At 58.1% G+C, this 27,773-nt stretch overlaps 1 protein-coding gene across 1 annotated transcript; it reads left to right on the top strand.

Annotated features, from left to right (window-relative positions):
- Positions 1-453: 453 nt before the first annotated feature.
- On the top strand, positions 454-27,205 carry LOC100088789 (myosin-7). Its single transcript, XM_029077629.1, has 40 exons — positions 454-481; positions 1,411-1,460; positions 2,838-3,046; positions 3,474-3,617; positions 4,890-5,046; positions 5,547-5,574; positions 5,923-6,031; positions 6,524-6,616; positions 6,713-6,776; positions 7,120-7,218; positions 7,729-7,832; positions 8,101-8,239; positions 9,125-9,243; positions 9,345-9,494; positions 9,648-9,818; positions 11,124-11,433; positions 11,664-11,731; positions 11,892-11,979; positions 12,144-12,261; positions 12,343-12,466; positions 12,673-12,809; positions 13,415-13,670; positions 14,192-14,434; positions 14,626-14,802; positions 15,714-15,859; positions 16,126-16,216; positions 17,040-17,429; positions 18,101-18,227; positions 18,810-18,928; positions 19,527-19,723; positions 20,435-20,618; positions 20,983-21,148; positions 21,411-21,535; positions 21,874-22,182; positions 23,177-23,380; positions 24,224-24,349; positions 24,585-24,860; positions 26,200-26,295; positions 26,459-26,593; positions 27,068-27,205. Exons 3-40 carry the CDS (start codon positions 2,846-2,848, stop codon positions 27,083-27,085), a joined length of 5,808 nt encoding a protein of 1,935 aa, XP_028933462.1. The 5' UTR covers positions 454-481; positions 1,411-1,460; positions 2,838-2,845; the 3' UTR covers positions 27,086-27,205.
- Positions 27,206-27,773: the final 568 nt, after the last annotated feature.

Here is a 27,773-nt window from a genome sequence, read left to right as displayed (position 1 = left end):
TTGGGGTAGGGTCAGGGTTAGGAAGTTGAGGGGTCAGCCTAGGGGAGTGGGATAAAGGGGAGGCAGAACCAGACCCCCGGGGTCAGAGCCCACCCCCCAGTCTTCCCCCAACCCGGGCTCTCTAGCCAGCTGTGGAATGTAGTCCTGAGCTGGGAGATATTTTTGCTTCTCTGGAAGCTGCCCCCGCCCCCTGGAACTCGCTCCCCCATGCCATAACAATGACGACCACTTCCAATTGTTTCCTCTCTGGGGGTGGGGGCACCGCTTGGGAAAGGGGGGCTTTGGGGGGGAAGTGTTTCAGTGTGACAACAGTCCTTTCTAAATCTGGCTGGGGTCGGCGTGCGAGAGGGTGGGGAGGGAGGAAATTCAGTCCCATATATAAGTCCCCCGGGGTCTCGCCCTCTCTCCACATCCTCCCTCTTTCTCTCCGTCTCTCCCTGTCTCTCGGTCTCCCCGTCCCTCTCTCTCTCACACACCTCAGGTAGGAGTCGAGAGGGACCGTGGCCGGAGCCCGGCGGGTGTGGAGGGGTCTCCGGCGATGGGCGGGGGTTCACGGCCCCGGGGTAGGGAACGATCCCTCCTTAGGAGGGGGAAGGTCTGGCCAACCAGGCGGATGGGTATGTGGTGATATGGGACTGGGGATTGGCACACGTGCGCGTGTACCTGCGGGAACGGGGGAAAGTTTGAGAGCGTGCAGACACTGGGGCTGGGTGAGGGTGTTGATGGGCCAGTCTACAGGGGTCTTGGCAGGTCTTTGAGACTACAGGTGCACTAGCCCCAGGGTCAGTGTGTGTGTGTGTGTGTGTGTACACGTGAGGTGTACCCGGGGAGGGCCAGCAGCCAAATACAGGTCTTGGTGAAAGACGGGGGTACAGGTTACCCACCAGTTGCTGTCGGTGGGCCCGGAAGGCGCTGCCGGACCAGCGTTCCTTCCCCGTTTCCTCACGAGATCCCGTGGGCCGGGCAGGGCGGGAGGCCCGGAGGTTGGTCCCCGGGGGCGGAGAGTTGCATCTGTCCTGCTTGTTAGTGGGGGCCTGTGGAGGACTGATGACCACTTGGGACTTGGGGGTATGTGTGTATGTAGTGTGTCTTCTGTCTAGTGCGTACGGTGTGTGATACAGTCTGTGGGTGTGCGACATCTTCATGGTTCAGCATGTGAGAGCATCAGGCGTCCGGGTGTTTGGGCGGGTCTGGGCCCGGCGCCCGGGGCCACAGCAGCTTTGAGCTCCGGGGACCAGACGGGGAGAGGCAGAACTGGAAGTGGGAAGGAGGTCGGGGGAAGCGAGATGGAGGGGCTGTGGAAGAGAGAGAGCCCCTCAACCGACCTCTCCCTGACGGCTCCTTCCCGCTTCCCTCATCGGTCGTCCCTCCTGCCTGCCGTCCTGCTCCCTGCGGCCCCATCCCCACCAGGTCTTGTGGTCCAGTCTCCCTCCTCCTTGTAGAGACTCATTCACCCTAAGGTAAGGAGAGGCTGGGACGGAGGGACGGGGTGGACACAGTTGATGGGGCAGGATCCGGTGGGAGCAAGGGAAGCAGCGTGGCCTGGTGAAAGAACACAGACCTGGGAGTCAGAAGGACCTGGGTTCTAATTCCGGCTCCGTCCCTTGGCTGCTGTGTGACTTGGGCAAATCACTTCTGTAGGCCTCAGTTTCTTCATCCGGAAAATCGGGGTTAAGACCGTGAGCCCCACGTGGGACACGGACTTTGTAAATTCGTTATGGGCAGGGAACATATTGACCAGCTCTGCTGTACTGTACTCTCCCAGTCAATCGATCGAGCAATCATATTTATTGAGTTCTTTCTATGTGCAGGGCTCTGTATTAAGTGGTTGGGAAAGTACAACGCAGCAACATAACAGACACATTCCCTGCTCACATCGAGTTTAGAGTCTGGAAGGGGAGACGGATATTAATATAAATTATAGATTCGTACAAAAGTGTTGTGCGGCTGTGATGGGGTGGGTGGTGAAGCAGAATAGCCCACTGACAAGAGTCCGGGCTTGGCGGTCAGAGGACATGGGTTCTAATCCCGGATCCACCGCTTGTCCGCTGTGTGACCTTGGGCAAATCACATCTCTGTGCCTCAGTTACCTCATCTGTAAAATGGGGATTAAGACTGTGAGCCCCCCGTGGGACAGGGCCTGGGACCAACCTGATTACCTCGTATCTACCCTAGTGCTTAGAACAGTGCTTGGCATACGGTGAGCACTTAACAAATACCATTATTAGGGCGAAGCAGAAGGGAGTGGGAAAAGAGGGAATGAGGGCTTAGTCAGGGAAGGCTTCTTGGAGGAGTTGGGCCCTCAATAAGGCTGCTCAGTATAAATCAGTGGTATTTATGAGCGCTGACAATGTGTAGGGTGAGCCAGTTGTTAGGTACGGATTGTCTCTATCTGATGCCTTATTGTATTGTCCAAACGCTTAGTACAGTGCTCTGCACAATAAATATGAGTGAATGAATGTAGTGCACTGTATTAAGCCCTTGGGAGGGTACAATACAGCAGAATTAGCAGACACGTTCCCGGCCCGTTACAAGTTTATAATCTAGTCTACCGACTCTGTTATACTGTTCTCTCCCAAGAGCTTAGTACAGTGTTCTGGACACAATAATCGCTCAATAAATGTGATTGAGTGATTGTTTGATCTACCCGGCCGCCGAGCACAGTGCTCATCCCGTGACAAACCCTTAACAGATACCACGGGAGGATCGTTACGGTCTCAAGCAGGCACGGACAGGCTCCCGGAGGCACCGGTCCAGTGGGGAGGCAGGTGGGCCCGGGGGCAGGGGGATTGAGCTGGGGCCCTGGCTCTGGTCCATTCCTCTCCCCTACCCTCCAGGCCCAACCATGGGTGACGCTGAGATGGCTGTGTTTGGGGCGGCGGCCCCCTACCTGCGCAAGTCGGACAAGGAGCGTCTGGAGGCCCAGACCCGGGCCTTCGATCTCAAGAAGGATGTCTTCGTGCCCGATGACAAGGAGGAGTTCATCAAGGCCAAGATCCTATCCAAGGAAGGGGGCAAGGTCACCGCCGAGACCGAGAACGGCAAGGTGGGGAACAGGACTGGGACAGGGGCAGCCCGGGGCCCGCCGCTCCGAGAATGGGCGGGGGAGATACCCCAAACCCTCTGGGCTCCAGGAACTTTAATACCCCCACTGTCCACCCTCTACAATCTCCCTTTTCCCCTGGGGCAGGGAGAGGGGGGCCTGGCTCTCTCTCTTTCCTTTCCCGAAATATCCCAGCCCCCAACTTCCCTCCCGGCTCCAGAGATCGGCTCCCTCAATCCTCTGCTCCCCAGCGACCCCTCGCCAGGGGCGGGAGCTGGCTGCAGTGTGATGAACTGGAGCACAGAGGGGCTGGGGAAGGAGCAACCGGGCCGGAGCACCGCAGAGTTGGGGAGGGAGCGGGGGGGTGGAGAAGGGACTTGGAGCCGAGTACCGTCCTGATGTGCGGGGCTCGGGGTGGGGGTCGTTGCAGACCGTGACGGTGAAAGAAGACCAGATCATGCAGCAGAACCCGCCCAAGTTCGACAAGATCGAGGACATGGCCATGCTGACCTTCTTGCACGAGCCCGCCGTGCTCTACAACCTGAAGGAGCGCTACGCCTCCTGGATGATCTACGTGAGTGGGGTGGGGGGGGTCCCCATCCTCGGCCCCCCCCAGCCACCTCAGATCCCAGGGCCCCCCCGGCCTCTCCGGCGGAGAGAGGGGGGTCCCCGCTGCTGGGAGGACAGTGGTGGTGTCAGAACTGGAGGCCTCCGTCCTCTGGATGTGGATCTTCCCCTCCGCTCTGTGTTGTTCTGGAGGTCACAGTCTTTTTTACAGATGTTAGCCCCCATCGCCACCAGGCGCGAGCCCCCTCTGTGTCCAGGTATTAGCGGGTTACTGTATTATACTCCCTCAAGCGCTTAGTACAATACTCTGCACACAGTAAGCGCTCAATAAATACAACTGAATGAATGAATGAATGAATCCTCTGTGTCCGAGTGTTAGAACCCTCTACACCCCAGTGTTATTGCCCTCTTCATCTAGAAGGGTCAGGGTTTGGCACCCTCCTCTTCCAAATGTTAGTGCTCCCTGTGCCCTGATGTTAATGCCCTTTTTCTCCAGATTTTAGCGCTCTCCGTGCCCCGATGTCAATGCCCTTTTTCTCCAGATTTGAGCGTTCTCTGTACCCTGATGTTAATGCCCTTTTCCTCTAGACTTTAGCACCCCTCTGCACCCAGCTATTAACAACCCCGGGGGCCAGATGTTAGTGCTCTTTTCCTCCAGATGTCAGCACCCTCTGCGCCCTCAGTTAGGGCCCTTTTCCTCCAGATGTTAGCACCCTCTACGTCCAGGTGATAGGGTTCCCTGAGTCCAGGGCTTAGCGCCCTCCACACCCCAGTATCATCTCCCTCTTCATCCAGACATCAGCCCCCACTGCGTCAAGGTGTTAATAATAATGATGCTGATATTTGTTAAGCACTTACTATGTGCCAAGCACTGTTCTAAACCCGGGGATAGGTATAAGATTATCGGATTGTCCCACGTGGGGCTCACAGTCTTCATCCCCATTTTACAGTTGAGGTAACTGAGGCAAAGGGAAGTGAAGTGACTTCCCCAGAGTCGCACAGCTGGCAAGTGGCAGAGTCGGGATTAGAACTCACGACCTCTGACTCCCAAGCCCGGGCTCTTTCCACTAAGCCAGCGCCTTCCACACCCCACTGGTAATGCCCTCTGCTTCCAGGTGTTAGGGCCCTTTAGGTTCAGAAGTTTCGCTCCCTCCACAGTGTGAGAATCACAGCGGGAGTGGATGCCCTCCCTCGGTTTCCTCCTGCCTCCTCTCCCCCTTTCTCCATTCTCTCGGCGTCTCTCCACCTGCCCGCATCTCTCCCTGTCTCCTGACTCCAGACCTACTCGGGCCTGTTCTGCGTCACCGTCAACCCCTACAAATGGCTGCCCGTGTACAACGCCGAGGTTGTAGCAGCCTACAGGGGCAAGAAGAGAAGCGAGGCTCCGCCCCACATCTTCTCCATCTCAGACAACGCTTATCAGTACATGCTGACAGGTGAGACGATCTCCCCTCTCTCCCTCCCCCACCCCCGGCCCCCTCCGTCTCAGGGGACATTCCTTGTTCCTTTTGGAGGAAATAGGATTTTGGAAGGTTCTTCCAAGCCCTAAGTACAGCGTTCTGCACGCGGTAAGCGCTCGATACATAGGATTTTTCAAAATGGTGTTTGTTGAGCGCTTACTAGGGGCCAGGCACTGTACTAAGCGCTGGGATAGATATAAGGTTGGACACAGTCCCTGTCCCACATGGGGCGCCCAGCCAATCCCCGTTTCACAGGTGAGGCGCAGAGAAGTGATGTGACTTGCCCGAGGTCACACAGCGGTGGAGTGGAGGAGCCGGGGTTAGAACCCGGGTCCTTCTGACTCCCAGGCCCATGTTCTATCCACTAAACCACGCTGCTTCTGATTAACTGAAGAGGCGGGGAGGGGGAGGTCAGCGTGGGCGGGGGTGGCTTCTTCCTCATCTCCTGACTCCCTGCTCCGATTCTTTCCCCGCAGACAGAGAAAACCAGTCCATCCTTATCACGTAAGTAATTTTTCCTCTCCTCCTCCGTCCCTTCTCGAAACTCCCTCTACCTCCCCAGCAGCTTCCTAGAACCCCAAATCGGACCACTAGAGTGGAAGCTCCTCGTGGGCAGGGATCGTGACTGCTAACCCTCTGACTCCCCGGAGTCTTTAGTCCAGTGCTCTGCACCCAGCGGGGACTCAGTAAAGACTACCGATTAATCGGCAGACAGATCGTGGAGGAGCGGAGTCGGCGTGCCCGTCTTCTTCCGGATTCCCCTCGGCCCTTCGCTCCCCGCTCTGCACGCGGGGTGCCCCCGGGTTGTTATTGTTCACCCCGGCTGACCATCCCGCCGGGTTGTCCCCACAGCGGAGAATCCGGGGCCGGGAAAACCGTCAACACCAAGAGGGTCATCCAGTACTTTGCTGTCATTGCTGCTATCGGGGACCGAAGCAAGAAGGATCAGAATCCGGGAAAGGTCTGGGCCTCTCTTCCTCCGTCTGTCTGCCTTTTTTCCTGCCTGTCTGGCTCTGTTTGTCTGTCCATCTGCCTGCTTTTCTCCCTGCTTGTATCCGCCTGCTTGTCTCCCTGTCTTCCTGCCTGCCTGCCAGCCTGTCTCCTTGTCTGCCTGTCTGCCAATTTCATTGTCTGCTTGTCTGCCAGCCTGTCTGTCTCCTTGTCTGCCTGTCTCCTGCCTGCCAACCTGTCTCTCTGCCTGTCTGCCAGCCTTTCTGTCTCCTTGTCTCCCTTTCTGTCTGCCTCTTGACCTGTCTGTCTCTCCATCTGTCCACCCGTCTGCCTGCCATTTCTCTATCTTGCTGCCTAACCTAGTTGCCTGTCTGTCTGTTTGTCCTCCTACCTGCCCGTCTGCCCACCCGCCGGTCTGTCTGTCTTCCTGCCTATCCATGGTCTCCCAGGGCCGTGGCTGTCTCTCTCGCTCTCACCCTGGCCATTGTCTCCCGACGGGCAGGGTACCCTGGAGGACCAGATCATCCAGGCCAACCCCGCCCTGGAGGCCTTCGGCAACGCCAAGACCGTGAGGAACGACAATTCCTCCCGCTTTGTGAGTCCCCGGGCCCCAGGAAGGGTGGAGAGCCGGGTGGGGGGAGAGGGTGGGCCTCCCTCCAGCTTCATTCACACCCTCTCCCCACTCCCCCAGGGGAAATTCATCCGCATCCACTTCGGAGCGACGGGGAAGCTGGCGTCTGCTGACATAGAGACGTGTGAGTGCCCCGGTTGTCCGGGCTCGGCCTGAACTTCCTCCTGCCTTGCCCCTTCTTCCCTCAGTCCCTCCCTGCGAGGGGTCTCTCGCGGTCTCCGTCTGGATCTCTCCCCGCCTCCGTCTCCCTCTTTCGGGATCCCTGGCTCTCAGCCTCTCCATCTCTGCCCCTCCAGGTTCATTTCTTCCTCTTGGCGTCTCCGTCTCTTTGTCTCTGGCTCTCGCCTTTCTTCTCCATTCCCTTGGACCCCCTCCAACTCTGCCTCTACTTCCTTCGGTTTCTAAATCTCTCTCCCTCTTCTCCTCTCCCCATCCCTCACCCTTCTCCCTCTCCTTGCCCCCGTCAGACCTCCTGGAGAAGTCGCGCGTCATCTTCCAGCTGAAGTCGGAGAGAGACTACCACATCTTCTACCAAATCCTGTCCAACAAGAAGCCAGAGCTGCTGGGTGGGTCAGGCCCCGGGCCCACCCGTCAACGGCGGGGAGCCCGGGGGCTCCTCCGGGCGGAGACGGGGGTCGTCTCTCTGCTCCCTGAGTCCAGCCAGATCCCACTGAGTTTTCCCTTGAGCCAGGGATTAGATGTGGCCCTCTCTAGAGAGGACAGTCGTGCAAAGCTGTCTAGTGAGGTGACCTCGGTTGTGTGAAGTCTTCTACAGTTGTGCAGTGTTGTCCCTGGTTGGGCAACGCTTTCTCCAGTTGTACGATGTTCTCTCCAGTTGCGCACTGCCCTTTACGGTTGCATGATGTGGTCCCCCACCGTGTGATGCTCTCAGTAGTTAGGCAGTGTGGTCTCCAAGTGGTGCGACATCCTGTCGAGTTGTGCGATGTTGTCCCCGGTTGCCACCGGGTGGGGTTCCCTCCAGCCGCGCTGGCCTACTGGTGCCTCTTGACCGGGCTGAGTTGGCGGTGGGGTCCGAGGGGCGTCTGCCTGGCTCTCTGACCCACCACCTCCTTCAGACATGCTGCTGATCACCAACAACCCCTACGACTACTCGTTCATCTCCCAAGGAGAGACCACCGTGGCTTCCATCGATGACTCCGAAGAGCTCATGGCCACTGACGTGAGTGTGCAGGAGCCCACCTGGGGGGGGTGACAAGCACAGGGGAAGGGAAAGGGGTTGCCTGTGAGACCCTCTCCAAGCCCCAAGGAGCCAGACCTGAAATGCCATCTGTCTGCCTGTCTACCATCTGTCCTTCCTCCAGTCTAAACTCACTGTGGGCAGGGGAAGTGCCTGTTATATTGTTGCATTGTACTCTCCCAAGCGCCTAGTACAGCAGAGCACACAGTAAGCGCTCAATAAATACTATCGACTGACTGAACTTCCGTAGAGCGCCTTCGACGTGCTGGGCTTCTCCGCGGAAGAGAAGAGCTCCATCTACAAGCTGACGGGCGCCATCATGCACTTCGGGAACATGAAGTTCAAGCAGAAGCAGCGGGAGGAGCAGGCCGAGCCCGACGGCACCGAAGGTGGGAGCTGAGGGGAGCTGGGGGGAGCTGGGGGAGTGAAGGGAGAGGGGGGAGACCCAGGACTGACCCTGCCCAAGTGAAAAGAGCGCAGAACGAGTCTGCATATAGTAAGCGCTCAATAAACGCTATTGAATAAATACTATCGGTGACCCGGGTTCTGGTCTGAGCTCTTCCACTGGCCAGATGGGAGACCTTGGACAAGTCCTTTAACCTCTCTGGGCCTCAGTGTCCTCCTCTGTAAAATGGGGATAATACACCCATTCTCCCTATGGAAAGTTTGAGCCTTGAGTGGGACACCACTGGGCCTGCTCTTTTTTTAAATGGTATTTATTAAGTGCTTACTATGGGCCAGGCACTGTATTAAGCGCTGAGGTAGATACAAGCTAATCAGGTTGGACAGAATCCCTCACAGTCTTAATCCCCATTTTACAGATGAGGTAAATGAGGCGCAGAGAGGTTAAGTGACTTGTCCAAGGACTCTCATTAGGCCAGTAGAAGAGCATGGACCAGGACCCTGGTCACCAGACACCCGTCTGAGGCAAAGAGAAGTGAAGTGATTTGCCCAAGGTCACACAGCAGACAAGCGGTGGAGCTGGGATTAGAATCCAGACCCTTCTGACCCCCAGATCCGGGCTCTACCCAGTAGACCATGCTGCTTCTCAGCTGGTAGAACGGGGGCAGATCACGGGGCTGGGGTGATGCCTCTACGTTGGGGTCGTTGGCAGCTGACCCGGCTCCATCCCCACCTCAGTCAGTCAGCTGCATTTATTGAGAGCTTACTTTGTGCCGAAGTACTGTACTAAGCGCTTGGGAGAGTCCAATAGCACAATATAACAGACACATTCCTGCCCACAATGAGCTTATATCTCGCCTCCCCTTGTCCAGAGGCTGACAAATCGGCCTACCTCATGGGGCTCAACTCGGCCGACCTGCTGAAGGGGCTGTGCCACCCGCGGGTGAAGGTCGGCAACGAGTACGTCACCAAGGGGCAGAATGTCCAACAGGTGGGTCCTTCCAGAGGGCGCCGACGGGGAGGGCTGGGGGACACCCGGCCCCGGCCCCCCCGTGAACCCGACTCACCTTGGCCCCGCTGTACGTCCCCCAGGTGTCCTACGCCATCGGTGCCCTGGCCAAGTCCGTGTACGAGAAGATGTTCAACTGGATGGTGACGCGCATCAACGCCACCCTGGAGACCAAGCAGCCGCGGCAGTATTTCATCGGCGTCCTGGACATCGCCGGCTTCGAGATCTTCGACGTGAGTCGGGGAGGCGCGGGCGGCGGGCGGCGGGGGGAGTCGGCCACCGCGGTCCCTCCCTGGGGTCGGACCCGGCCGCCGGGAGTCCCGGGACCCGCGCCGGGCCCGTCCCGGTGGTCCCGCCCTTGTCCGTGACGGCCTCCCCCGCTCCAGTTCAACAGCTTCGAGCAGCTGTGCATCAACTTCACCAACGAGAAGCTGCAGCAGTTCTTCAACCACCACATGTTCGTGCTGGAGCAGGAGGAGTACAAGAAGGAGGGCATCGAGTGGGAGTTCATCGACTTCGGCATGGACCTGCAGGCCTGCATCGACCTCATCGAGAAGGTGTCCGGCCCCCGCCCCTTCCTCCCAGCCCTCTCCCGCCACTGCAGGACACAGCTCCTGTGGACTCCTGGTCCAGAAAGGGCCCCTGGAGAGTTCAAGACCCCTAAATCCTGGGGAGGGGGTCCCTCCTCCAATAACCCGCTCTGTCAGACAGCCCTCCTTTAGAGCTAACTGCAATCCCTCCTACTGCGATTTCATCAAGAGATCGAGACTGGACGGTCATCGTCTTCTGGGTGACAGCCCTTCCTGCTCCTGAATTTCAGCCCCGAGGGCTCATTTTCCGACCTCTTGCCTAGTCGTCGTGACCCCCGGGCCTGGCTGTTTTCCTTTGCCTATCCCTATCTGAGCAGTGTGGCCTAGTGGATAGAGCACAGGCCTGGGAGTCAGAACGACCTGGGTTCTAATCCCGGCTCCATTACCTGCCGGCCGTGTGACCTCAGGCAAGTCCCTTTACCTCCTCTGAGTCTCACTGACCTCATCTGTAAAATGGGGATCGAGACTGTAAGCCTCATGTAGGAGAGGGACTGTGTCCAACCCGATTTACTTGTATCCACCCTAGTGCTTAGCACGGTGCCTGGCACATAGTAAGTTTTAACAAGTACCATTATTGTAACTATTGTTACTATTACTGTCATCACATCTGCCCCCCCGGGACCAGGGCCCCTGGCATGGAGTAGCCCAGAAAGAGGGCTGGCTCCAGGGTGGGATTGACCCGCAGAGCAGGGTGGGAAGGATGGGCCTTGGAAGGGCTAGTTTGGGGCATTTTGGGTGCAGATCTGCCCTGGGCACACAAGGTGCAGAGCAAGCAAGGCATCTGCGGGGGCCTCTTTAGGGTCCGCCCGTCCTGGCTCTTAAATGTAGGGGGGCGATGGGGACAGGCCCCTCAGTCTGTCAGCAGTGAGGTCAAAACCAGTCCCGTCTGGCTGATTCCCGGAACATCTGAAGGGGGAGGATCAGTGGAAAGTTCCCTCTGGCCTCCCCCGACACAGGACTCCATGGAAGGCCCCGGTCCATCCCTCCCCACCACCCCAACTCCTGGCTTCAGGGGGACGGAGTCCCCGAGGCCAGACTCAGAGCTGAACCTACTCACCCACCTCTCTCCAAGCCCCAGCCAGGGGGCTGCCATATCCATTCTACACTCACTCAGGTCCATCTGAGCGCGGAACGGAGACTCTAGCGGCCGGACCTCCTCGGACAGTGCCAGGCGGGCGCGTGGCACTACCCCGCCCCATGCCCTTCCTCCCCGTGAGCCAGCCCCAGCTCCCAGGGGGTCACCTGGGGGTTTCTCCTTCTCTCATCCCGCAGCCCATGGGCATCATGTCCATCCTGGAGGAGGAGTGTATGTTCCCCAAGGCCACGGACATGACCTTCAAGGCCAAACTGTACGACAACCACCTGGGCAAGTCCAACAACTTCGGGAAGCCACGCAACATCAAGGGGAAGCCGGAGGCCCACTTCTCCCTGGTGCACTACGCGGGCACGGTGGACTACAACATCCTGGGCTGGCTGCAGAAGAACAAGGACCCGCTCAACGAGACCGTGGTGGGCCTCTATCAGAAGTCCTCCCTCAAGCTGCTCAGCAACCTGTTCGCTAACTACGCGGGGGCCGACGCACGTAAGGAGGGCGGGGTGAGGGGCAGTGGTCCCTGGGGGAGGGATGACCCTGGGCCCATCTAGTGGTCGGTCCCTTGCTGGAAGTGGGGTGGGACGCTCTGAGAGATGGCGAAAGCGAGGCCCATCCTGGCTGATCCGGGATGAAACCTGCCTTTCCTCAGACCCCGAGGGGCCCCCGGGCCCCCACGCCTGCCTGCTCCCTGATCCGACTGCCGTTCTTTGTTCCCACAGCTGTCGAGAAGGGCAAAGGCAAAGCCAAGAAAGGCTCTTCCTTCCAGACGGTGTCGGCTCTGCACAGGGTGGGTTGCAGCCCAACCTCCTTCCCCGGCCCGATCTCTGACTCCGGCCCAAACCCCTGTCCTGCTGCCTCCTTCCTTCTTCTTCTCTCTTCCCTTGCTCCCTCCTCTCCCCTCTCCTGCCCACCTCTTACCCTCTGTTCCGTGCTCTCTCTGACTTCAGGAAAACCTGAACAAGCTGATGACCAACTTGCGCTCCACCCATCCCCACTTTGTACGCTGTATCATCCCCAATGAGACTAAGTCTCCGGGTGAGTGCCTGCCCCCGGGAGTCCCCTGGCCCGGGCCGGGGGAACCAGGAGGATGGGAAGCGGGAGCCTCCCCTGGGACCTGCACACACCCCATCCAGGGGAGGGGACACCTCCGGCTCCCCGGGCCCGGGTCTCACGCGGCCCCTGCCCTCTCCGGCCCGCAGGGGTGATGGACAACCCGCTGGTCATGCACCAGCTGCGCTGTAACGGGGTCCTGGAGGGCATCCGGATCTGCAGGAAGGGCTTCCCCAACCGCATCCTCTACGGGGACTTCCGCCAGAGGTGGGTTTGGGCCCCATGGGGGAGCTTCATGGGGGTTAGGGCCGGGCAGATTCGGGGAATCACAGTCTCCACTGCCCGCAGGTACCGCATCCTGAACCCGGCGGCCATCCCCGAGGGCCAGTTCATCGACAGCAGGAAGGGGGCGGAGAAGCTGCTGGGCTCCCTGGACATCGACCACAACCAGTACAAGTTCGGCCACACCAAAGTGAGGGGCTGGGTGGGGTGGCAGGGGATGCTAGGGGTCTTCCCTCCTCTGGCCCCCTCTGGTCTTCCCCAGATCCTAGCAGCCTGTCTTGACTCTGCTCAGGCTGCTGCCATCTCCTCCTCAACACATCTATGGGCCTGATTCTCTGCCCAAGGAAAACTCAACACGCCACGCCCTTTCTCACCCTCGATGTCTGCTCTCCCCAGGTATTCTTCAAGGCTGGACTGCTGGGGCTGCTGGAAGAGATGAGGGACGAGCAGCTGTCCCGCATCATCACCCGCATCCAGGCCCAGTCCCGTGGTGTCCTGTCCCGCTTGGAGTTCAAGAAGATCCTGGAGCGCAGGTATGTGGGTACCTGGAGGCCCCGGGAGGCCTATCACCCCGAGTGATGAGGGGAGAGACTGGGAGGAAGGAGGAACCTCCAGGCCTCTAACAAGAGATCCTCGCCCTGGAGGAGCTTGAGGATTTGGAGGTGTGCATGGCCACTGGGAAGTTCTTGGCCACTGAGAGAGTCATAAACATTGGAAAGGCTATGGGCCATTGGGAAGTCAAGGTCGTTAGGATGATCGGAGACGAGAGAAAGGTCAAGATCACCGAGACAGTCAAGGCCAACGAGAAGGTCTGGGTGATTGGGACAATCAAGGCCAATAGGTAGGTCCAGGATTGGGACCATGAAGATCAACGGGGAGGTCCAGGAAATCAGGCCAGTCGAATCCACCGCGAAGGTTCGGGAGATTGGGACAATCTGGCCAACCGGTTGATTAAGCATAACCAAGACCGATGGGGAGATCCAGTTGATCGGGAAGGCCTTGGCCACTGGGAAGATCACGAGCATCGTGAGGGTCATTAGGACGGTGTATGAAGAGGAGAGGCATGGAGCACAGGTGAAAGAGGAAAGATAGAAAAGGAGATGGGCAGGGTCTTACCTGGTTTTCTTCCCCGGCCCAGAGACTCGCTGCTGGTGATTCAGTGGAACATCCGGGCCTTCATGGGGGTCAAGAATTGGCCCTGGATGAAGCTCTACTTCAAGATCAAGCCGCTGCTGAAGAGCGCGGAGACGGAGAAGGAGATGGCCACCATGAAGGAGGAGTTTTCGAAGCTCAAGGAGGCGCTGGAGAAGTCAGAGGCCCGTCGGAAGGAGCTGGAGGAGAAGATGGTGTCCCTCCTGCAGGAGAAGAATGACCTGCAGCTGCAAGTCCAGGCGGTGAGACCCCGCCCCCTCCCTCCCTGCTCCCCCATTAGATTGTCAGCTCCTTGGGGGCAAGAAATATATCATTTCTTTGCTTTGCACTTCCCGAGCACCTAGTACAGTGCATTGTACCCAGTGGGTGCTCAGTCAGATGCTATTATCACTGCTCTCCGGCGGACTGGAAGCCGCTATCCTGTATTCTCGGGGCTCCTGCCTTGGTTTCCCCAGGCAGAGGGGGCGCTTCTCAGTGAACTGCCCCATCTCCCGGCCCCTCGCTATTCCTTTACAACACACACGGTGACTCAAGAGTTATGCAATTGTCCATATTCTCCTTACACGGTTCCTGGAGTTCTCTCGTGAGCCACTTCCGGTTGGTATTCCACTTTGATGTTTCCACCTTTCCACAGTTGCAAGGCCCGAAAAGGAAATGGAGGCACTGCCTTCTCCCTCCCGGGTGATGGGGCTCCCAAGCCACTGAGTCCCACTTCCGGGAAGAGCCTGGCTGGGGTGAGGTCAACTTCTCTACCCGCCCCCAGGAGCAAGACAACCTGGCAGACGCGGAGGAGCGCTGCGACCAGCTGATCAAGAACAAGATCCAGCTGGAGGCCAAGGTGAAGGAGCAGACGGAGCGGCTGGAGGACGAGGAGGAGATGAACGCCGAGCTCACGGCCAAGAAGCGCAAGCTGGAGGACGAGTGCTCGGAGCTCAAGAAGGACATCGACGACCTGGAGCTGACGCTGGCCAAGGTGGAGAAAGAGAAACACGCCACGGAGAACAAGGTGAGCGAGGGGACCTTCCTCCCCCTCCAGCCCCTGGGCTCTGCCCCTCGGTCAACCCCTAATGGACAGGATGGTGGTGGTCCCCATGGCCTGAATCTGGGATCTGGATTCCGAGTTTCCCATCGACTCCACTGTGGGGTCGGGGCCCGATGACCTCTGACCCCGTCGGGATCGGGGCTCTCGTTCGGCAGGTGAAGAACCTGACGGAAGAGATGGCTGGGCTGGACGAGATCATCGCTAAGCTGACCAAGGAAAAGAAGGCCCTGCAGGAGGCCCACCAGCAGGCCCTGGACGACCTCCAGGCCGAGGAGGACAAGGTCAACACCCTGACCAAGGCTAAGGTCAAGCTGGAGCAGCAGGTGGACGACGTGAGTGGAGGGAGATGAGTGGCCTTGAGGGATGGGACTTCGGGGCTGGGCAAGGGAGACTCGTCTCCGGTCTGTTCCACTCCTGCCCGCAGCAGGGAATGGTGGGAATGAAGAGAAGGGCTCCTAAGGACTGACCTTGGATCTAGTCCTCCATGATCCATTCCCTGAAGATTCTTCCAACCTCGTTGGACCTCAGTGGGTTAACCCTTGAGCCAGGCCAAAACTAGAAATGGGCAAAGTGCTCACTTCGCTCCTTCAGTGCCAACCTACTCACTGTACCTCTCTCTTGTCTACCTTGCCACCGACCTCTCGCCCACATCCCGACTCAGGCCTGGAACTCCCTCTCCCTTCGTATCTGACAGGCGAACATCCTCCCCACCTTCGAAACCTTATTAAAAGCGTGACTTCTCCAAGGGTCCTTCCTCGACTAAGCCCTATGATTTTCCCTACTTCCTCTCCGTTCTGTGTCACTTTCTGCATTTGGATTTTTGCCGCTTTTTCAGCCCGCCCTCAGCCCCTCAGCACTTACGTACATATCCGTAATTTATTTCAATATTCGTCTTCCCCTCTAGACTGCAAGCTCCTTGCGGGCAGGGAACACGACTACCAAATCTGTATTGTCGTACTCTCCCAGGTACTCAGTACAGTTCTCTGCACACTGTAAGTGCTCTGTAAATGCTATTGATTGATTAACCAGGACAATACAAGAGTAAGAGGGCACCGAGGTTACGGGGGGCACAAATCATAGGTACCCCTGCAGTCCCTGCCCCCTCCCCTGCCCGAGTATCACCGGCCTCCTGTCATACTCCAATCTGAGGGACTGAGCTTCCAAGCTCCCCAGGGCAGGACCCCCAGGGCAGGACCCTCTGGCTCACCCAGCCTGACTCTCTCACTCTGTCGCTCCCGGGCAGCTGGAGGGATCCCTGGAGCAAGAGAAGAAGATCCGGATGGACCTGGAGCGGGCCAAGCGGAAGCTGGAGGGAGACCTGAAGCTGACCCAGGAGAGCATCATGGACCTGGAGAACGACAAGCAGCAGCTGGATGAACGGCTGAAAAAGTATTACATCCCCCTCCCCAACCCCCCGTGGCCCACTTCCAACCTCCAGACCCTGTCCCTCAATCAATGGAATCTACTGAGCGCTTACTACGTGCAGAGCATTTTACTAAGCGCTTGGGAGAGGACGATGCAACAGAATTAGCAGACCCGTCGCCTGCCCAGAACGCGCTTACGGTCTAGAGGACGAAGGGCTGACCGGTCCCTTCGGCCCACGCAGCGTGACCCTTCTTGCCTCATCCCGCTCCCCTCCGCCATCCTCCCTACAGGAAGGACTTTGAGCTGAATGCACTCAACGCCCGGATTGAGGATGAACAAGCCCTGGGTATCCAGCTACAGAAGAAACTGAAGGAGTTGCAGGTATAGAGCCGGGTCTGGACTCTCTCTCGCCCCGTCCCCACCCCGGCCCCCGCCCCGGCCCAGGACAACCCTAGCCCCAGCCCTCAGTTTGGGCTCGGAGTGCTGGGGATGGTGGCTGTGGCCGGTTGTCCTGACTCCTAGCAGGGGTCAGATAGCTCCCAGCTGAGAGCTCTTACAGGCTAGAGCGAAGCCGACATCCCTTCCCGTGACATTACGCAAAACGGTGCTTACCAGGTGCCAAGCACTGTACTAAGCACTGGGGTAGATTCAAGCAAATTGGGTTGCACTCAGTCCCACATAGGGCTCGCAGTCTTAATCCCCATTTTACAGAGGAGGGAACTGAGGCACAGTGAAGTTAAGTGACTGGCCAAAGGTCAGTCAGCAGGCCAGTGGCAGAACCAGGATTAGCACCCAGGTCCTTCTGACTTCCTCTATCCACTAGGCAACACTGCTTTTAGGTTGTACCAAAAAGAGTGGGCTTGGATCTAGAAGCTGGAGTTCTGTGAGTTCTAATGGTCTAGAACTTACAGTTCGGGTTTGGGGTTCTGGGTCTCGGCTCTCTAAGGGTCTGGAACACAGTTCTGGCTTGGAGTCCAGGTTCTGGATCCCTGCATTCTAATGGTCCAGAACTTACAGTCCTGAATCGAGGCAAGAGGTCTAAAGGGTCTGGGTCTCTCTGCGGTCTTGCGGTCTAAAACTCAGGGTTCCGAATCGGGGACCTAGGTCTAATGGTTCTGGATTCTTGTATTCTAATGGTCTAAGAAGTCACAGTTCTAGATCGAAGCACTTGGTCTAACGGTTCTGGATCCCGGCACGTTCCCAGGCTCGCATAGAGGAGCTGGAGGAGGAGCTGGAGGCAGAGAGGACGGCGCGGGCCAAGGTGGAGAAGCTGCGCTCGGACCTGTCCCGGGAGCTGGAGGAGATCAGCGAGCGGCTGGAGGAGGCGGGCGGGGCCACCTCGGTGCAGATCGAGATGAACAAGAAGCGGGAGGCCGAGTTCCAGAAGATGCGGCGGGATCTGGAAGAGGCCACGCTGCAGCACGAGGCCACGGCCGCCGCCCTGCGCAAGAAGCACGCGGACAGCGTGGCCGAGCTGGGCGAGCAGATCGACAACCTGCAGAGGGTGAAGCAGAAGCTGGAGAAGGAGAAGAGCGAGTTCAAGCTGGAACTGGACGACGTCACCTCCAACATGGAGCAGATCATCAAGGCCAAGGTGGGAAAGGGTGACGGGAAGCCTGAAAACCGCTGCCATTCCCCTGCTCCAACTCCATCCACCCTTCTCCCCCTCCCCCTTCCCTCCCTCCATCCACTTCTCTTTCCTTCCACCCTTCAATTCCTCCATCCATGTTTCTCTCCCTCCCTCCATTCACCCCACCATCCATCAGTCAATCAATCAGTCAATCAATCACGTTTATCAAGAGCTTACTGTGTGTAGAGTACTAAGTGCTTGGGAGAGTAAAATATAAGAATAAAACAGAGTTGGTAGACTCTTTCCCTGCCCACAGAGAGCTTGCAGTCTAGAGAACAACCTTATGGTATACATCTCTCTCCACCCTTCCGTTCCTCCATCCACCTCTCTCTCCCTCTGTCAGGCAATTAATCAATAATATTTACTGAGCACTTACTGTGTGCAGAGTGCTTGGCTGAATACAGTACAACAGAGTTGGTAGATTCGTCCCCTGTTCACAATGGCTTATTCTATCCATCCATTCCTCCATCTACTCTTCTCTCCCTCCGCCTTCCCTTCCTCCACCCACCTCTTTCCCTTCCATCCATCCATCTCACCATCCCTCCCCTTGTCCGCCTCCCATCTTATCTCTCTCTCGCTCCCTGAGTTGACCCATCGACCATCCTCCTTCTCCCTCCACCCCGTCTTTCCCTCAGGCCAATCTGGAGAAGATGTGCCGGACCCTGGAGGATCAGGTGAATGAGCACCGCAGCAAGTCGGAGGAGACGCAACGCGCGGTCAACGACCTCACCAGCCAGAGGGCCAAGCTGCAGACCGAGAACGGTGAGGGGGCATGGGCGGCGTGGCCTAGTGGGTAGGGTAAGGGACTAGGAGTCAAGAGCCTCGGATTCTAGTCTCGGTTCGGCCACTTGCCGGCTGTGTGACGCTGAACGAGTCGTTTAACCTCTCTGGGCCTCGGGTTCCTCATCGGTCGAATGGGGATAAGAACCCTGCTCTCCTTCCTACTTAGATTGTGAGCTCTGTGTGGAACGGGGACTGTATCTGATAATCTTGATCAATTCCAGTGCTTGGCATGTGGTTAGCCCTTAATCAAATCACTTAACCTCTCTGTGCCTCAGTTATCTCATCTGTAAAATGGGGGTTAAGACTGTGAGCCCATGTGGGACAGGGACTGCTTCCGATCCCGTTACCTTGTATCTACCCTGGCATCTAGATGAGTGCTTGACACATAGTAAGCGCTTATCAAATACCATCGTAAGTATTATTGTCTGTGGCCTCGGTCAAGCTCACTCGCCTCCCGAGTCCTGTCGGACGGAGTCCAGTTTCCTCCTCCCCACAGAGGGCAGGGTCCCCAGGGCCTCCAGGAGCTGAAAACATGCTGTGTATCCCCTCCCCGCATTCCAGGGGAGCTGTCCCGGCAGCTGGATGAGAAGGAGGCTCTGGTCAACCAGCTGACCCGCGGCAAGCTCACCTACAACCAGCAACTGGAGGATCTCAAGAGGCAGCTAGAGGAGGAGGTCAAGGTAAGTCCGGGGGTCCCCGGCATTCTTCAACGCCCCCCAACCTCCTAGGCTCCCGCCCTGGACACTCCTACCCCCACCCCCTGGGGGTGGAGATCGACCGCACCAGACGCTCTCCATTGCTCCCCACAGGGTCCAGTCTCCTTCACACACTCCCTGCCGGGGGCACCCCGACTCTCCTGAGGGGGCCCGCCCCCCAGCCTCGGCCCCAGCTCCGAGAGGGCAGGTTAACCGGGGGGAGGGGGCTGGGGGGAATTTGGGAGGCCCAATTGGGCAGATCGGGGGGCCGAAGACTAGGGAAGCTGGGGCAGGGTGGTGGGGGGAGTAAGGAAGAGCTTCATTTAAGGTGAGAGATCGAAGAGAAAAAGTCCTCCGGGCTTGGCCACCAGACTCGGCCACTAGTCCTAGGGGCCGGAAGCAGAGGCTGAGGGCCGGGTCTAAGGACAGGGCTGATGAGACTGATTGCTAGGGGGCGAAGCCAAGGAACGGCGGGCGAGGAGAAGGAATGGGCACGGGTCCCGGCGGTAGAGCCGGCGGGATGTCCGACCCCACGGCAGAGAGGCCTGACCCACTCTTCCCTCATCCCCCGCCCCCCCGCCAGGCGAAGAACGCGCTGGCCCACGCGCTGCAGTCCGCCCGGCACGACTGCGACCTGCTGCGGGAGCAGTACGAGGAGGAGACGGAGGCCAAGGCCGAGCTGCAGCGCGTCCTGTCCAAGGCCAACTCCGAGGTGGCCCAGTGGAGGACCAAGTACGAGACGGACGCCATCCAGAGGACCGAGGAGCTGGAGGAGGCCAAGTGAGTCCCGGAGACCCACCAGCCAGCCGCCACCCCTAAATTCCAGCTGATCTGGCCCCTGACCAGACCCCGATCCCAACACACCCAAATGGGGACTCACAAGGAAGCAGCCTGGTCTAATGGCTAGGATATGGGCCCGAAAGTCAAAAGGACCTAGGTTCTAATCCCGGCTATGCCACTTGTCTGCTGTGTGACCACGGGCAAGTCACTTCACTTCTCTGTGCCTCCGTTACCTCATCTGTAAAATGGGGATTAAGCCTTTGAGTCCCATGTGAGGCAGGGACTGGGTCCGATCTGATTAGCTTGTATCTACTGCAGTGCTTAGAACGGTGCCTGACACATACTAAGCACCTAACAAATACTATTATTACTATTACAGGGAGCTTCTTTAGCTCCGGGTTGCTAGAGCAATTCGAGAGTTGCTCGAGGGTTCCAAAATGACTCAGACTGATCACCCTTTTCTGGTTTTCTTCTCACTGGTCCTAGATTGCTTTCAGAAGCCGGTCACACAATCCGGGACATTTCAGGAAATTTTTTGGAGGGGTGGGTTCTGGAGCCACTCTTTGGTCCTGGAATTGTTTATGGATCTTCCTCGGTTTTCAAACCATCCTAGAGCTGCTAGGAGGCTCTAGAATGGTTCCTGTGGTTAATTCTGGAGGTTCTGGGGGTTGGTTCTGGAAGTCTCTTAGTTCCACTCGTCCACTCATGCAGGAAGAAGCTGGCACAGAGGCTGCAGGACGCGGAAGAGGCCGTGGAGGCCGTGAATGCCAAGTGCTCGTCGCTGGAGAAGACCAAACACCGGCTGCAGAACGAGATCGAGGACCTGATGGTGGACGTGGAACGGTCCAACGCCGCAGCCGCCGCCCTCGACAAGAAACAGAGGAACTTTGACAAGGTACGGGGCACAGGGACTGGGGGATCAAGAGACCCGAGGACCGAGGGACCGGGGCGGAGGGCAAGCAGGAGGAGGGAGAATCTGGACAGGAGGGAATTCTGGAGAGGTGGGAAATCTGGAGAGGCAGGAACTCTAGAGATGGGGCAAGACTGGGAGAGAAGGCATGACGGGTCGAGCAGAATCAGGGGAGAATGAAGGAATGGGGGAAAGATTCCACCAGAGAGGGGAGCCGGGGGAAGGGGAGTTGGGGAGGAAGGCACAGAAGGGGAAAGGTGGCAGTTGGGAAGGGTGAGGTCAGGGAGGGAGCAGGGATGAGGGGTGAAGGGGTCCCGGATGGATGCGGGACCACCCCGCCCCTCCCCAGATCCTGGCCGAGTGGAAGCAGAAGTTTGAGGAATCTCAGTCGGAGCTGGAGGCCTCCCAGAAGGAGGCGCGCTCCCTCAGCACGGAGCTCTTCAAGCTGAAGAACGCCTACGAGGAGTCGCTGGAGCACCTGGAGACCTTCAAGAGGGAGAACAAGAACCTCCAGGGTGAGCTAGGGGTGGGGGAGGTTGCTGGCGGGGTCTCCACTGGGGCTGAAATCCAGAGATCAAAGAACTTGAAGAATCAAAGAATTTGGAGGAGAAAGAGGACGGCTTCCAATCGATCAGTGGCATTTAATGAGCACTTACTACGTGCAGAGCACTGTACTAAGCGCTTGGGAGAGTACAGTACAACAGAATTAGCGGGCACGTTCCCTATGGGACCTGGGACCCCATCCCTGATGCTCCTGTTCACCTCGCCCCATCCCAGAGGAGATCTCAGACCTGACGGAGCAACTGGGGTCCAGCGGGAAGAGTATCCACGAGCTGGAGAAGGTCCGCAAGCAGCTGGAGGCCGAGAAGATGGAGCTACAGTCCGCACTGGAGGAGGCCGAGGTCAGGACAGCCATCCCCTCCCCGTCCCTTCCTCTTCGCTCTTTCCCTCTCCTTGCCTCCTCTTTTCTCTCTCTCTCTCTCCCCTTTATTTCCTCTTCCTTAAGGTGCTGGCTCCTTGCGGGCAAGACCTGGTCTTGTTCTTCCACGCTACTTCCCCAAGTACCCAATAGAGCCATTGTCCCCAGTGGGCGGCCAATAAATAGCCACTGCCTTTCTTCCCAGCCCCTTTCCTCCCTCTCCTCCGCCTTCTTTCCTCTCTGGCCCCGCCTTCCTTTCCTTCTTCCCCATCAGGCCCTCGCTATCTCCCTCAAGCCCAACTGTGCCTCCCTGTCCCCCAGGCCTCCCTGGAGCACGAGGAAGGGAAGATCCTCAGGGCCCAGCTGGAGTTCAACCAGATCAAGGCGGAGATCGAGCGGAAGCTGGCGGAGAAGGACGAGGAGATGGAGCAGGCCAAGCGCAACCATCTGCGGGTGGTGGACTCCCTGCAGACCTCCCTGGAGGCCGAGACCCGCAGCCGCAACGAGGCGCTGCGGGTGAAGAAGAAGATGGAGGGCGATCTCAACGAGATGGAGATCCAGCTGAGTCACGCCAACCGCATCGCTGCCGAGGCCCAGAAGCAAGTCAAAACCCTGCAGGGTTTGCTCAAGGTCCGCTCTTCCCCGCCTCCATCCCTGGCAGGGACCACCCGGAGACCACTCCCACCCTCACCCTGCACCCCAGGACCGCTGGGAGGTCCCAGCTCCTTCCTGTTTCCCCCAGATGACCCCATTCCGGGGGGGGATGATGATTACAATACTTGTTTAATAATAATGTTGGTATTTGTTAAGCGCTTACTATGTGCAGAGCACTGTTCTAAGCGCTGGGGTAGACACAAGGGAATCAGGTTGTCCCACGTGGGGCTCACGGTCTTAATCCCCACTTTAGAGATGAGGTAACTGAGGCACAGAAGAGTTAAGTGACTTGCCCACAGTCTCACAGCTAAGTGGCGGAGCTGGGATTCGAACCCATGACCTCTGACTGCAAAGCCCGTGCTCTTTCCACTGTTTACTGCTTACTCTGGGCCAAGCCCTGTATTAAGCACTGGGGTAGACACAAGATAATTACGTTAGACACAGTCCCTGTTTCTCAAGGAGATTACAGTCTAAGCGGGAGGGAGAACAGGAATTGAATCCCCATTTTACAGATGAGGAGACTGAGGCACAGCGAAATGAAGTGACTTGCCCGAGGTCACACAGCCGGGGCAGAGTAGGATTAGAACCCAGGTCCTTGGACTCCCAACCCTGTGCTTTTTTCACTGGCTGTCTGCCTTCCTCCTGTGGGGCAGGGGGCACTCCATGGAGCCCCTTCGTGTGTCCTCTGTCCTCCTTGACAAGGCAGCCTGCTCCTCCCTCAAGCCCACATCATTCCTTCCTCTAGACCGTCGACTGCTCTACGGCAGACATCGGTTCTACTAACTCTAGTGGACTGTCCCAAGAGCCTAGTACAGTGCCAATCACCCAGTACACCGTCAGCTCCTTACCGCGGAGATCAGGTCCACTAACTCTAGCGGTGTCTCCCAAGTGCCTAGTCCGGCGTTCAGCACAGAGGTAGCACCCGCTCCATATTCCTGGTGGACCGACCGGCCGGTGGGTTGATTCCCAGGACACGCAGATCCAGCTGGATGACGCGGTGCGCGCCAACGACGACCTGAAGGAGAACATCGCCATCGTGGAGCGACGTAACAACCTGCTGCAGGCGGAGCTGGAGGAGCTGCGGGCGGTGGTGGAGCAGACGGAGAGGGCCCGGAAGTTGGCCGAGCAGGAGCTGATCGAGACCAGCGAGCGCGTCCAGTTGCTCCACTCCCAGGTGAGGGTCGAAATCTAGACCCTCACCCCCCATCCAGGGGTGGGCAGGGGACCCGGTCGTGCTTCGGAGAAAGTGCCGACTGGCACCCGTTATTTTTTGCGGTATCTGTTTAGCACTTACCGTGTGCTTAAACCTCAGGATAGAGACAAGTTAATCAGGTTGGACACAATCCCCGTCCCATATGGGGCTCACGGTCTTAATCTCCATTTTACGGCTGAGGTAACTGAGGCTCAGAAGTCACGTGACTTGACCAAGTTCCCACAGCAGAGAAGTGGCGGAGACGGGATTAGGACCCAGGTCCTTCCGACTCTCAGGCCCGTGATCAAGTCACTTGGCCACGCTGTTTCTATTTCCAGACTGATTGTCTGTTCTTTCTGCTGCAAGAAGCTAATTGGTTTCCACGAGCCCGTTCCTTGGCCGGGACAGCACAAAGCAAGATGCTGGAATGGGATGGGGCTTTGGATGAGGATAACTCAGAAACTTCCAAGTCATGTGGAATGGGTCTGGGAAGGAGAATAGCCCTCCCTTTCCCTGGCTTTAGAGCTAAGAAGGAGAAGATTTGGGGTAGAGTGGCCTTGGCTTCCTGCCCCCGGATTGGGCTGTTGCCCTTTCTCTCTAAAATGTGAGGGGCTAGTGAAAGCAGTGAGTTGGCACCCATGAGATCTGAGATCTAGAGAAGAAACCATCCCCAGATCTTCACTCCAGCTCATTCTGACTCTGCCTTTCCCAGGAAAGAGATGGGAAAGGGGTTGGGGGGGCCGGGGGGCGGACTGGGGTAGGAAGCAGGAATAGGTGTGGATGACCCAAGACAGACTCAGTAGGCTCCCCTCGTCTCCAATCTAGAACACCAGCCTCATCAACCAGAAGAAGAAGATGGAGGCCGACCTGTCCCAGCTTCAGACCGAGGTGGAGGAGGCCGTGCAGGAGTGCCGGAACGCCGAGGAGAAGGCCAAGAAAGCCATCACCGACGTGAGTGCCGCCCAGGAGCTCTGCGGGTTCCGGGGAAGACCCGCTCTGCCCAGGGAGCGGAGGAGCTCAAGGGACAGGGGTTCGAGTTACAGGTGCCTCGTCCCCCCGGGCAGCCACCTCCAGCCCCCTCCCGACGCGGGGGGATGAGGGGAACTCTGGGCCCCCCGCCTGGAACCGGACCTGACTGTCCCAACCTCCCTCCCTGCCCTCTCCTCTCCCCTCCTTCCGGCAACAGGCGGCCATGATGGCCGAGGAGCTGAAGAAGGAGCAGGACACGAGCGCCCACCTGGAGCGCATGAAGAAGAACATGGAGCAGACCATCAAGGACCTGCAGCACCGGCTGGATGAGGCCGAGCAGATCGCCCTGAAGGGCGGCAAGAAGCAGCTGCAGAAGCTGGAGGCCCGGGTGAGGGAGCTGGAGAACGAGCTGGAGGCCGAGCAGAAGCGGAACGCCGAGTCCGTGAAGGGCATGAGGAAGTGCGAGCGACGCATCAAGGAGCTCACGTACCAGGTGAGGAGATGTACAAGCCCTTCGACTGGGCTCTCTCCCATAGGCACGGCTCCGGGTTAGACTAGCGCCCGATTCAGGGGTTCCCTGGAGACCCTCAGGTTCGGGAGGCTGAGACCCGTCCTCTCTAGATTTACATTTTAGAGGAGAAGACGGGCGTTTCTCCAGTCCTGGGGAAAACCCCCGAGACTAGAAACTGGTTCCAGATGAAAACCAGACCAGGGAGGGACAGATTTCAGGACAGACAACACTGGGAGCTTTTGTTCTAGAGCCAGAAGTTCTGTGATTCGGAACCTTAATTCACCCTCATGCTCCTAGAGCCAGTTTCAGTGGTTCTTCTGGATCGGTCGTCCCTCCAGTCGTCTGCCTCATCTCCCTCCCGCCTTCTGGGCACCATCGATTGTCTTTTTTTAGCAACCGTTGTGGACCGAGCCCTGAGTTAGAAGACCCAATGCCTGTCCCTCGAGGTGCTTTCAGCATAATGACAAAAACAACAACAATAATAATTATAATAATAATGATAACTGTTCTTGGGGTGGGTGCAAGTTAATCGGGTTGGAAACGGTCCCTGTCCCACATGGAGCTCAGAGTCTAAGTAAGATTTAATCCCATTTTACAGATGAGGTAAACTGAGGCACAGAGCAGTCAAGTGACTCACCCAAGGTCTCACAGCACACACGTGTCAGAGCCGGGATCAGACCTCAGGTCCTGCGTCTCCCAGGCCCGTGCTCTTTCCACTATGCCAAGGTGCTTCCACAGGAAAATGCAATTTATCACCAAAATCACTGGGTCCTGGGGACCCCCACCCTGTCGGGGTTCCAGAGAGAAGCTCAGCTTCCTGGGAGGAGACATTCAAGGAGGAGGAACATTTCTGAGGTTCCTCCGGGGCTCTCAGTCAGACCTGGGGAGAACTGAAGTTCCCTGGGGGGGGCATCCAGATTGCCCACTAGCCCAAACCCGAATGGATCCTCCATGGGACTCCTGGTCTCCGGGACCCAACCAGGCCCCGCCTGAACTTTGGGGTCCTCGTAGCCACTCCGGGCCCCTGGGTGACTACGTGTCTGGGGCTGGTAGTCAGGGACACAGCTGGCAGGCCCCTTCTCTCATTCTGGGACTGGAGCCCTCTTCCGTCCCCCTTCCAGAACACATTTCAAGGTCACAGCCAGGGTCCGAGAGCCAAGCAAATGCTTTCGTCTAGAGACGGGGCAGCCCGGAAGCCAATCCTCTCTCTCTCCTGGGCGAATCCAGCTAGCTCCGTCGCGGTGACGAAGGGTGGGCAGTGGGGAGGGATGAAGGGTGACCCCGGTGACAGAAAAGGGTGACCCCGATGACCCCCCGGCAGACGGAGGAGGACCGGAAGAACCTGCTGCGCCTGCAGGACCTGGTGGACAAGCTCCAGCTGAAGGTCAAGGCCTACAAGCGGCAGGCGGAGGAGGCGGTGAGTGGCGGCAAATCCCCCGCCGGGGGAGCCCCGGGAGATGGGCGAGGGGGGCCGGCACGCGGGGGGAGGGGCCGCCCCGGGGCAGGGAGCCGGGACCGAGTCTCCGGGGAGGCTGAGGTGCCCCCCCCCCACTTGACCCCCGGGCTGCCCCCTTCCCCAGGAGGAGCAGGCCAACACCAACCTGTCCAAGTTCCGGAAGGTCCAGCACGAGCTGGACGAGGCCGAGGAGCGGGCGGACATCGCCGAGTCGCAGGTCAACAAGCTGCGGGCCAAGAGCCGCGACATCGGTGCCAAGGTAAGGCCGGGCCCCGGCCCCTCCCTTCATCTCCCCCCGCACTCCTCCGGGGTCAAGTCGCCGCCAACCCTGGGCTCCCAGAACCCCTCGGGGTTCAGCCTCCACAGGCTCCTCCACCCCATCTCAGGTTCTGTGATGGCCAAGCTGACCTGGGCAAATCACTAATCAGCACCCTCACTCTAGGCACAAAACAGCACGCGTCCCAACACCGGTGTGCCCCTCTACAAGGGCTGCGTCCCCACCTCCCCTTCCTGTGGGATCTACCAGCTCTCCCAGCCTCACTCTCCTGAGGTCCAGCCTCTGATTTCCACTCACCCTTCATGCACCCCAGCCCCTCGACCCCAGCCCGTCACATCAACTCCCAGGATCACCCCAGGATCACCTCACCCTCCTCCAGGGACTGACCCCCCCGCCCCCCCACCACTGCTCTGCTTCTCACCCTGGGCTGACGCAGGCTTTGTCTCCTCTCCGAAGGGGTTGAATGAGGAGTAGCAGGGGCCCGCCTTCCTGTTTCACGTCGGCCGAGGCCAAAGGAGTCACCCTGGCCTCAACTCCCTGTACAGTAGCCCCCCGACCTGGCAAGTAGAATAAAGAGATTTTCCTAGCTGCTCATCCTGGTTCCAGTTGCTTTTTCGGGGCTGCGGGAAGAGAGAGGGGATGGAGCCCAGGTCTTGGGTTTTTGCGGGTGTTCGGGTGAGTTCTCCCGTCCGTACGGGTGTCTGCGTACACAGGTGTGCCTGGGTGTGTGTAGATGAATGTGCATTTGCGCGTGTTCTTGTATGTGCCTGTGAAAGTGTGTATGTGCTTGGAGGTGTGTGGATTTGTACTTGTGCGTGTAAAAGTGGTCATGTGGATGTGTGAGAGTGTGCAAGTATGTGTTAGCATGTGTGCTTCTGTGTGCACATAAAAATGTTTATAATAATAACAATAATGGTATTTGTTGAGCGCTTCCTATGTGCCAAGCACTGTTCTAAGCGCTGGGATAGATACAAGGTAATCAGGCTTTCCCACGTGGTGCTCCCAGTCTTCATCCCCATTTTACAGATGAGGTAACTGAGGCCCAGAGAAGTGAAGTGACTTGCCCAAAGTCACACAGGTGATAAGTGGCAGAGCTGGGATTAGAACCCACGACCTTTGACTCCCAAGCCCGGGCTCTTTCCACTAAGCCACGCTACTTCTC

This window comes from Ornithorhynchus anatinus, chromosome 13 (genome assembly GCF_004115215.2).
Source record: "Ornithorhynchus anatinus isolate Pmale09 chromosome 13, mOrnAna1.pri.v4, whole genome shotgun sequence".
NCBI lineage: Eukaryota > Metazoa > Chordata > Mammalia > Monotremata > Ornithorhynchidae > Ornithorhynchus > Ornithorhynchus anatinus.
Note: the sequence above shows the minus strand (reverse complement) of the source record. Positions and strands in the feature narration are given on the sequence as shown.

Coding starts and splice junctions, on each gene's coding strand:
- LOC100088789 (XM_029077629.1), top strand. CDS start 2,846: ATGGGTGACGCTGAGATGGCTGTGTTTGGGGCGGCGGCCCCCTACCTG. Junction 20,619..20,982: donor AACAGAGGAACTTTGACAAG/GTACGGGGCACA, acceptor GCCCCTCCCCAG/ATCCTGGCCGAGTGGAAGCA. Junction 23,381..24,223: donor TCCAGTTGCTCCACTCCCAG/GTGAGGGTCGAA, acceptor TCTCCAATCTAG/AACACCAGCCTCATCAACCA.